At 41.2% G+C, this 11494-nt stretch overlaps 1 protein-coding gene and 1 pseudogene across 1 annotated transcript; both read left to right on the forward strand.

Annotated features, from left to right (window-relative positions):
* The first annotated feature begins 1126 nt into the window (after positions 1–1126).
* On the forward strand, positions 1127–2026 carry LOC141787380 (N-acetyllactosaminide beta-1,3-N-acetylglucosaminyltransferase 3 pseudogene; annotated as a pseudogene).
* A 2469-nt stretch (positions 2027–4495) lies between these two features.
* LOC141787381 (uncharacterized) lies at positions 4496–10965 on the forward strand. Its single transcript, XM_074665672.1, has 7 exons — positions 4496–4502; positions 5057–5085; positions 5827–5940; positions 6295–6505; positions 6620–6773; positions 6855–7024; positions 10922–10965. The coding sequence occupies exons 1-7, from the start codon at positions 4496–4498 to the stop codon at positions 10963–10965; spliced, it is 729 nt and encodes a 242-aa protein (XP_074521773.1).
* The last annotated feature ends 529 nt before the right edge of the window (positions 10966–11494 follow it).

The raw sequence follows: 11494 nt of genomic DNA on the forward strand, positions 1-11494 counted from the left end.
GGGCCTTTTCTGTCCAAAAGAGTTTGTATTGGCAGATGATTTTTGCCTTCATATGTAGGTTTCAAGGTTTTTCCACTTCAACTCCCTCTCATGGTCTTATTTTCTTGTTTAAAGGAGAAGCTGAAAAACCAAACATAAAATCTGATGAAGATACCCTGTAGACCAAATGATCAAGCTGAGAGTGACTAAAGAAGGCCAGTGCTTTGATGTTAATCTCCTTCCTTAGCCTACCCACTGTACTGTCAGAAAGACACAAAGGAAATCTGTTTTGTCAAATGGAGTTAAATAATTTGGTACTAGCACAATGATCACTCAAAGAGAAATCTGCCAAATTACTCATAGAAGTTCCAGCTTTGCACAATAATTCAGAATACGTTTCAGGGTGTGGTTATTACTGTGAGTGGTGTTATTTGCAGAATACAGCTGGATCTAATATTGAAAAATGGAATTTGTTAGTATAGTCACTGCAAAGACTATCATTAGCATGGCTACACAAACATTTAATTTTACCTTTCTAAGGTACATTTAACTATTTAAATAAGAAAGAGGGCTTTTTTTGCCTAGTCAGAGGCATATTGTGTTACACCTGTAGTGTGCCTGTTGCACCTCTTAAAGAGACTGCTAAAGTGCTAAGACTGGCTGCTGGCAACCAGAGGGATTTATCAAGAGCTGGATTTGATTTTGAGCTGCCACTATGGGGTAATTATCACCGTTTGAACTTGATTTATTGCTTGTGTTATGTCTTAATAATGGTTCAAGTCATTGTTATTTCAGTCAAATAAGTTTGATATCAATGATGGAAAAATAGTTTATGTAACTTAAGACGCAGTACTTCACTGCTAGTTTTCAAGTATTGACCATAAGACCGAGAAAAGTTGCTAAGTTAACTTTTCTGTTTTGTCACTGCAGATACATCACCACTTTTAAGGCCTTGTTCCTCCTGGGAGTTTGCCTTATAGCTGTTTATCTCTACATAGACTCAATTGGCAAAATTTTCTATCCTGGTGTAAAACTGGGACACAAACCACCACCTGGCCAAATCATCTCTCATGCCGTCCCCTCGTACAACTGTACACAAAACAAGTCTGTTGAAAGGGTAAAAGGCTTCAAATTGTTTCCTAGCTTTATGAAAGACTTTCTCTACTACAGGCACTGCAGACATTTCCCCATGCTCCTGGACCTTCCTGACAAATGTGGAGGAACTGATCGATCCTCTGATGTCTTCCTTCTTCTGGTCATCAAGTCCGCCCCCAGTAACCATGTCCGCCGAGAAATGCTGCGCAAGACTTGGGCTAATGAGAGGCAACAGAACGGTGTGTGGATCAGACGGGTCTTTATCACAGGAACCAGGGGCTCTGATTTTGAGAAAGAAAGACTGAACAAGGTTCTTGAGCTGGAGCATAGTCAGTACAAAGACATCCTTCAATGGCACTTCAGTGACACACATCAAAACCTCACCTTGAAGCAGGTGCTCTTCCTGGAATGGATGGAAAGAAACTGCCCTAAAGCTCGCTTCCTGTTAAATGGGGATGATGACGTCTTTGTGAACACAAACAATGTTGTGACATATCTTCAAAGTCTGGAAGGCAATGATGGAAGCAAGCACCTCTTTGTTGGCCATCCAATGGTAAACAATCCACCCATCAGAGCACCATGGAGCAAGTACTTTGTCCCAGTTTGCGTGTACAAGCCAGCAGCATACCCCCCCTATTGCAGTGGTGGAGGTATCATTCTCAGTGGTTACACTGCTTCAGTCATTTATAAAATGTCTCAGTCCATTGCTTTTCTTCCTGTTGATGATGTTTACATAGGAATATGCCTGGCCAAAGAAGGACTGAGTCTTCATTCACATCAGGGGGTGAAGGCAGCTGGAATGTATGTTCCTTCCAAACGTGTCAATGCTTATGACCCTTGCTTTTATAAAGAACTGCTAATGGTTCACGGTATGTTTGAAGAGAGACTGTACTATATGTGGCACAGAGTAAATGACCCCAATCTTAAATGCTTTGGAAATTTCAACTATTGACCATCAGCTGACAGAGCTTATTGGAAGCAAGATTCAGCTGCTTTATCAATCACGTGCTGTTATCTAATTCAACAGAAAAGGTTTCATTATCGATACACGATCATCATATTGATATAATTATTGTAAGTGATATAATTCTTGCAAACAGTGCAGTTGTTAGTGGTGTTTTTTTAAGCAAGAGGGTTCCTGGGTGCTTTTTTCTGAGGAGTTTACATGTTCTCCCTGTGTGTCAAAGAAATCTCCCAGCTAGATTTTTTTCTTATTAAACCGTGGCCAAGAATGTTGTAGGCCACTGTTTACAGCGGGAAGTTTTCTTTGAGTTTGAATGTGCAGGATAACATTCTCACTACTAAACCTTCTAAGTAAGTTTTAATTCTATTAAAAATATATATACATGGACTACTTTAACTATTAAAGTGCATTGTACCATTAGACATTAATTTATGTTGTGATGACCTTTAGTAACTGTGAGTGAGGAGGGAACACAGTGAATATGAGAGCCAGCTGAACATTAAGGGCTCTAATTTCGTAGACCAGACGCAAGAGCATGCGCACCTGCCCTGCGCAGGCCTTCGCCGCGCAGGGCAGGGTGTGACCAGCACACTTTGCAAGTTTCCTACAGTGCCTAGAGAGGCACAGTCAAGGCACAGAGAGGCGCAGTGGAGGGCGTCCACCAGTGGTGAACCGTGAGTACTACAGCTGGGCCTTCACCTCAGCCCTCACAGCCCAGAAAAGAAATCATCGCGGAAAAAAGTAGTCAACAAAAAACATTTTCATTGAATAAATAAAATAAAAATAAAAAAGAGGCTTTACATAAAACAATGACTAACATTATTAAGTGAGTTTACAAAACTTCTTAAAATAACCTAAAATGATGAAGAAAATGTCTTTAATTTCTATCTTTGTCAATCTGTGTCATAAATAAACTTGTTACTTTTACCCATCGAGAGTACTGGCAGGCTGCCAACACTCCTGAATCTGGAGGGAGTCTCCCATTTTTTAAACCCCTTCCCTGGCTGTTCTCCTGGATTGTAATTTCTCCTGATCGCCATATTTGAAAGTTTTAAGAACATTTTATGCGAGAAATTCATCACGTAGAATACCAAAATGTGGTCATTTGGGCCACAAAGCGCACGGATACAAATTTAATTTCGACATTTCGGACAACGGTTGCTAGGCGCTACCCAAGTAGCTGCCTGTTGCAGCAGCTCTCTCGTCTTTGTCCGTTTCTTGTAATTTTTTCGTCTCTTTTTCGTAATCTTTGTATTTGGAGTGAATCATCACTTTGTATGATTCATTGTCGGTCACGGACACCAAACTTTTTGTGGCTTCGGCGGTATTTTTTACTACTTTTCTCCTGTGTTTGTCTGGAGATCCTACATGTAACCATGGCTGCATTGTTTACATGCAAAATTAGCTGTTGGCAGCCTGTAGCATGTCAATGCTAACTAGTGTAGGGCTTGATGATTTCCCTCGAGCTGAGGAGGAGGAGGTGAGGACGACGTGCTGGTTCTCGGATGAGAGCTGGGAGGTGACGACGTGGACCTGTCCTTCCATCCATTGTTGTTGGGAACGTGGGATCTAGCTCCGGGGGATGGACGAGCTAGCTGTGCTAATCCAGTGGCATCATGCTGTTCATGGACGTGGCTGACGGAGCTGACATCGGACGCCGCGCCACATTGGAGGAGCTTCACCTGCTGTGAGCAGACAGGATCCAGGAGACAGAGACTGAACAGACTGCTTGGGAGGCTCAGTCCTGGACCCTGTGGAGGTGGAGACTGGCTGGGCTGGAGAGTGGTGGACGAGTGGTGGACGGGATGTAGTCATCTAACTTCTTATGGACATTTTTGCACTTTCTATACCCTTTCTTACTTTTGTTTTCTTAAATGCTGCGGTGACTCCTGAATTTCCCCTCGGGGATAAATAAAGTATTTTCTATTCTATTCTATTCTATTCTGTTAAGAGCGCCAATATGCTATCTAAGAAACTTCCAGTCCGCTCCAAAACAAGAGCCCAATTTACAAAAGCTTTAAAGAACTTAAAGGAGATAAACGGGTGCTTTTATTTTGAAAACGGGAAGTTCGCTAGTGGATGATTTTTAGCTAACACCGGTCTCAAGACTAATTCATCTCTCTTCAAAAAATTAAAAAATGTTTACTGCTCGCAGACACCAAAGACGATCTGCCCGTCGCCTCAGGCACTTTATTTCTTTGTACTTACGTTTAGGTTTCCCTGTAGAGCTAAGTCCATTTTAGTTGCTTCTCATCTTGTCATCTCATTCTGTGTTTGCATTAATAAATACGGGGCTCGCAATGAATTATGGGGCGTGTCAGTGTGACTAGTATGCCCACCTCCCATACTTAAAATTTTTACCGATATAGTATACATCTGGGCATTTCTCGCGCACACAATCTTTTCATACTATTTAATGTGAACGCACTACATACTATTTTTGACCTCACACTAAGTATGAGTAGTATGTTAGTATGCCATTTCGGACATAGCCATAGCCTGGCCTTCGTGAGGTCCTAACCACTTAATGAGCCAGCAAACCAGGCTCTGATAGAGATGAAGTGAACTTTGCAGTACACTTGATTTCAAAACTTACATGATGTATTTAATGTATTTTATTCAACTAAATGAAAAAGTATATATATATATATATATATATATATATATATATATATATATATATATATATATATATATATTTATATATATATATATTTTTTTTTTTGGTCCAGATTTTTTAAGGCCTTGTCTGAAGGCCTAGAAGTCCCTGAAGGTTCCCCACTGGTGGCCACGCCTCCCTCCGCGCAAATGGCAGAGAGGGAGGAGAAAAGCCGTGAGTGGTTTTAACACATAGACATAATAAAGAGTAGACGCCGCATTGGCTGCTCGGGTGCGAGAAATACGGCAGCCATCTTGGTCCGGTCATCCTTGGTGTAAACAGTAAGTGGAGCAGTAGAACACATCAAGATGCCTGAGCACTGCGCTGCATATTCATGTGCAAATCGGCGGACTGTTGAGAACAGGGTTCGAGGGATAACTTTTCACAGGTAAGATTCAACATTATTGCTGGTTGTATTGTGTTGACAGGATATAATTCTTCTGTATTAATGCCTATCAGCTAAATCAAAGCTAGCTAGCTGGCTAACGTTGGCTAGGCTATGTTAACCACCGGCGCTCACCCACAAATATTGGGGGTATACCATTAATCAGCACATTTTACACAGGTGACAGGCTGTATTGTTCACATGTAATTCTTTCACTCAACAAAGGTGAGATACCTATCATGTTTAATGCCCACCCCACTTACTTAATAACACAGACAACAGAACATCTGACTGTAGAATAATATGGAAAACGTGCTTACTCACAACTGTAGCAGCTTCGTTTTTGTCAAAAGATATACATCTAAATAGGAGTGTTGCTGAACAAATGGAAATTAGAAGGAAGAAAATAAGCTTGTTAAGTGTTTGTGTTGACTCTCTCAAGTCTCTCATTTTCATTTTGAAGGTTTCCCAAAGACAAATTTATAAGGAAGAAGTGGGAGGTAGCATTGAGGAGGCAAGGGTTCACAGCCAGTGAGACATCCGTGATTTGCAGCGAGCATTTTAAGCAGGGTGATTTTGACAGGACAGGACAGGTTGTCAGACTCAGACACGGTGTTGTCCCCTCCATCTTCAGCCTTACGGTTCACCTCCAAAGAGTAGGTGTATCATCACAAGGCTAGTAGCATTCACAAATGTAAAATATATCAATATACTCTTTTCAAGTATGATGCTTTTTCATTTTAGCCAGAAAAGGGCAGGACTACATCTGCCTCCAGAAGAGCTGAAGAGAGCCTGCCTGTGGCCCCCCCGGATGACCCAGAAGCTTCAGCTTCTCACTCACAACCTCAGCCTAATGATGTGAGTATTTTTATTTTAAACAACATATCAAAATGGTCCTAGACATAGTAAAATCCCTCATTTGCTGCCATTCATATTAAACACACTCACAAATAAACCCACACACACAATTGAAGAAATGTTGAGCATGCATTCCTTAAAAACACACACACACACACACACACACACACACACACACACACACACACACACACACACACACACACACACACACACACACACACACACAGTGCTGGCAATGGTTTTGACAGGTGATGGCTATGAGAAAGAATGTGGGCCATACTCTAGTAATGTCAAAGTGATGTGTGTGAAGTGAAATGTTGCTCAAACCATATTCATCCCTCCTTCTACTAGGATCATAGCTATGCCTTGCCTGCTTCTCCCACCGCTCTTAAGGCCAAACTTAATGAAGCTTTGGCAAGAGTGGAAAGTCTGGAGCGAGAGAGGGAGAATGCCATGGCTAGGGAGAACAGGGCAAAGACAACAGTGAAGAGTCTTTTGGGGGATTTGAGAGAAAAAAAACTCATTAATGAGGAACTTAAAGAGAAGCTTGATTTCTACTCAGGTAAGATGAAATTAGCACTTGGATATTCATGTACATCTTATTCTTACACTCTTTAACAAACTCCTTAGTTATTATATGAAAGGGATTTATTACTTTTTTCTCATACAATTTCAGATCATCAAATAGACTTCATGGCAAAGCAGGGCCATGAGTACCCAAAGAGCTTCAGAGAGTTTGCCCTAACACTACATTTGCATGGTCCAAAGGCATACAGATATCTCAGAGAGACCCGACGGTTCCCCCTCCCTCATCCACATACATTACAAAGGTAGTCTTAATATTGTCCAAAGAATTTTTGGGAAATAAATGTTGCAAATACATTAAATAGCTACTTCTTTATTTTTTACAGGTGGCTGTGTTCAGTGGATGACAAGCCTGGCCTTAACAAGATGATGTTGGATATGTTGGAGAGAAGATGCCTAGAAGACCAGGCTAAATATAGCTGTGTTGCACTTATGTTGGATGCCATGGCCATCCGAAAACATAGGAGAAAAGGGAATAGGGATAAGAGGAGGAAGGGTATAAAAGAAAGTTGAAAGGAGGACAGAAGGGAGGAAATTAAGGGTGGAAGGAAATAAAAGAGGTAGAGGGAGTAAGGAAGGAAAGAGGTAGATGAAGGAAGAAAAGGAAGGAAGGAAAGGAAGTAGGGATGAGGGGAGAAAGAGTACCATCCATACTTTCGACGTCTGATATTAAATTGATAAAAAAAAAAAATTGATACATCTTCTGTGAATTGTGTTGTATCTTGTGTTCATTTTTGAACATATTAAAATAGCTGAGTAGCACACAATCTGTTTCTACTTCTCTGTCATGTGTGTATAGACGTGTGTGTATAACTATATCCATCAATTTATCTTCATATCAATATCTATATTTATTTATGTATATACATACATTTTAATACATCAGAGAGGGGAATTAACTCTGAAAATACTGAGCTGAAGAGCAGGAGTTTGAAGACACACACACACACACACACACACACACACACACACACACATGTGTATATATATATATCAGTGGGGAACCTTCAGGGACTTCTAGGCCTTCAGAGAAGGCCTTAAAAAAATCTGGACCAAAAAATATACGTATCATATATCTCTCTATATATAATTTCTCATTTAGTTGAATAAAATACATTTAATACATCATGTAAGTTTTAAAATTAAGTGTACTGAAAGTTCACTTCAGCAATGAAAGGCTTACTGTCTTGAAACATGATATCTCTGTCAGAGCCCAGTTTGCTGGCTCGTTAAGTGGTTGGGACTTCACGAAGGCCAAGCTGTGTGTTTTGGTTTGGAGAGAGACAGGAAAATTGACCAATCACGATTTGATGTTTTTGGGGGCGGGACAAAAACAGAAGAGCATAGGCCTTCGTGAAGTCCGAACAGTGGTCAGAGCGGTGAGAGCGGTGAGAGGAATGGCAGAAGACAAGAACAAAGTTGTGGCTAGCTTGTTAGCATCTTTTTCAGCGTGTGCGAGTAAAAATTTCATCTGGTCGTGCTCGTGCGAGTGGATATGTCTTAATACTTCATCTATCACGGGCACTGTAAGGGACATTGTGGTTTGAATTATTCCTCTCTTTCTCTGGCTCAGTCAGTCTCCTCCACCTGAACTCTCCCCTGTTTTAAAGAGAGAGTGCTGTCGCGTACACACGCAGCTCGTATGTGCATCACACACCGAAGACAGACAGAACTTCACAACAACACACGTTTCACTATTCCAGAGTCAGTCTTCTCACTTTATGATTCACGCTGCTCTAGACTCTCCTGATTGAAGAGGATGCTGCGTAAGAGCAGAGCTACGTTAGTTTAACTCACGACATTTCAACACCAAAAAAGAAAGATAGAAAACAGCTAAGGCTCTGATAAACTCTTCATCAACAAGTGCAGCACAGTTATCTGTCTCTGTCTCTGAGGTCTCCTGCAGCGTCTTTGGATCAAACCAACTTAGAGGGAGGGGGTGGATGGTTTTTGAGTTTTCGATATAACGCCCAAGTACGGGACTTGATTCACTTTCAAAAAGTATCAGCGATCACAGGAGCGTACTTTAAGTGGGGGGACAATCAGGAGAAATCACAAGCCACGAGCACAGCCAGAGAAGAGGTTTAAAAAATGGGAGACTCCCTCCATATTCAGGAGTGTTGGCAGCCTGCCAGTAGCCTACTCTCGATGGGTAAAAGTAACGAGTTTATGTATGACACAGATTGACAAAGATAAAAACTAAAGATATTTTCTTCATCATTTTAGGTTATTTTAGTAAGTTTTATAAACTCACTTAATAATGTCAGTCATTGTTTTATGTAAAGCCTATTTTTTATTTTTATTTTACTTATTCAATGAAAATGTTTTTTATTAACTACTTTTTTTCCGCGACGATTTCTTTTCTGGGCTGTGAGGGCTGAGGTGAAGGCCCAGCTGTAGTACTCACGGTTCGCCACTGATATATATATATATATATATATATATATATATATATATATATATATATATATATATATATGTATATATATATATTTATTTATATATATATATATATATATATATATATATATATATATATATATATATAGTTGTCAGAATTCATATTTTTTTATTTGTATACTGTGAGTGTTTTAGAAAATACCAATCATACAACACGTATTTCACTTATCAGATTATTTTACGACTGTTAAGCTCACTATGAATATTTAAATATTCCAAACTATATGTCAAGTATCATTCCTACATGTAGGACGTTTGTAGGAAAAAAGACCGCTTAGAAATCAGTTAAGTATTCAGCGAGTTATGATATGCGCCGACACTTCAGTGCGCCAGCTAAACAGATTACACTGAGTGGAGCGGCTGACCAGACCAAGATGGCGGCCCCACGGCTCGTCAGCGTCTATAGGCAGTACCATTGGATGCAGCGTCTACTCTTTATTATGTCTATGGTTTAACACAGCCAAGCGCTGTCTTCACCAATCAAATGAGCGCCTCTCCTCGCCTTTAAATGCCCTGCGGCTGAGGCGCAGCATCTGATTGGTCTGAGTGATCCCCAGCACCCCAGAAACAGTGTGCTGGAAAGACCTGGTAGCGGAGACGGTCAGAGCCACTGTCCCTGCAGCAGGAGAATGGACAGTGGGGTGCATCGGAGGACACGAAGCGCGTCACCGTGTGGGACAGCTCCCGGGACAGATGTAATCTGTTCCTTTGTCATTAATAGGAGTACAAAATGAAGAGACAGTTACACAGCTGGCTTATCCATTCAGAATACTTTTGATCCACCTGCACTCCTGGTTTGTCATCGCCAAATAGCAGAACTCTGGTGATATACTGTATACTCTCCCTGTGTCTCCACCTCATCCTCCTTACAATAATGTACTCCATCGTTTTAGATCAGGTTAAAAATAAAGACTAAAACAGAGAAATATGGGAAATCACGGGTAAATCCTGAGTGACATACATTTATTTTGTCTCTTTTTTCTTTGTCTTTTCTCTCCCTCTTTTCTTTGAATTAAATGAAATGAGAGAACCAGATATATACTCAGTATCAGATGTTAAGGCTGTTTATTGTTTAATTGTAAGATGTGCATCAAACTTCCAGCTGCCGTCAGGTTAACTTTCCATTATGACAAACGGCTTTAATCTGACATCAGATGTGATGGGACAGTTAATATAGATATAAATGTATATGCTGGTTCAGACGGTTACATTAAATAGTGATTACTGTGATTGTTTATTGCATTAAAATGTGCCTGACACTCTGGAAACCTGCCTCTGAGGCTTTGTTGACATGTGCACACATGTGCGCCTGTCACCAAATTAGGCTGCTTGGCCTGTGCTTCATGACAAAGGCTGGCTGTCTGTGCTCTGTATGTCACCTTGTAGCCTCTCCAGTTGACTCTAACTTTACGCCTTGCTCACATTGGCTCCGGTACGGTTGCAGTCCGGATACGGTGCGGATTTTCCGCAAGCTGCCACTCACATCAGCTCCAGATAGAGGCTGCGGCTGGCTCGCGTGGGTTCAAGTTCTTGTCTGGACTTTTGCGAGAGCTTTATTCCTCTAATGTTTATTATTTTTAATAACATTACTTTTTTCTTTTCTTTAATTGTTCTTATAACAGTATGGGATGTGTCATATAAAATGGGATGACTTTCCACTTCAAGGATGAGTCTCCCGTCATTCCTTGTTCTCAAAATGCGACTTCGTGTCACCGGGTGTGATGTAATGTTTACATTTACTACTAGTGCGACTGTGCTGTCAAAGAAGAGTCAAGTTACATCAGTTTGTTCACTGATTTTATTTTAAAAAACAACGGATCTTCATGCCACCCGGCAATTCATTTCCTGTATAGCTCATCATGTTTCATTCAGCTTGACGCAGACCCTCTCTGGCGTCTGGAAAACTTAGACTTCTTGCGGATTCTTTCCGTAGTGCCGTACGGCTCCCGCAACCGGACTCGCACCGCGCTGGGCTAATGTGAGACTACAACAATGATTTTAATGATATGGATTACATGCGGAAGCCGCACCGGACCCGCACCGGATTCAGTGTGAGCCTGGGGTAACACTGACACAGTATTTTGTTTGATGCATGCTGTGGAACATAGGAAGCCCATCTGTAGAGTAGAGCACAGACGCTTTGGGTCATGCAGCACACAGTCAGCCAGTCCATGCCATGCAACACACAGACAATCTGTGCCATGTGGTGGACAGACACCAGGCCATCCTGTGTACCACAAACAGCCAGTCCATAAGGCGTAGAACATAGACAGCCAACCTGTGCCCTGGAGTGCAGACATGCAGTCTAATGCATCGAGTGCACCCAGCCTGCGCCCTCATGTTCAGCAGGGTGAAGGAACAGTTTTTTGAAGTTTGTTTACAGTGAATATTTAACTGAAAAGTATGGAAACTTAGGTTTGCTTGTTTTGAGCTGGATTTAAACAGGGTGTTGATTTGAATAAGCACATGGGACTTTAGCCAGTGTTGTTAGTCCAACATTAAACAG

This window comes from Halichoeres trimaculatus, unplaced genomic scaffold (assembly GCF_033239565.1).
Source record: "Halichoeres trimaculatus isolate MK-OKI-2021-1 unplaced genomic scaffold, fHalTri1.1 fHalTri1_scaffold_3, whole genome shotgun sequence".
In the NCBI taxonomy this organism is placed as follows: domain Eukaryota; kingdom Metazoa; phylum Chordata; class Actinopteri; order Labriformes; family Labridae; genus Halichoeres; species Halichoeres trimaculatus.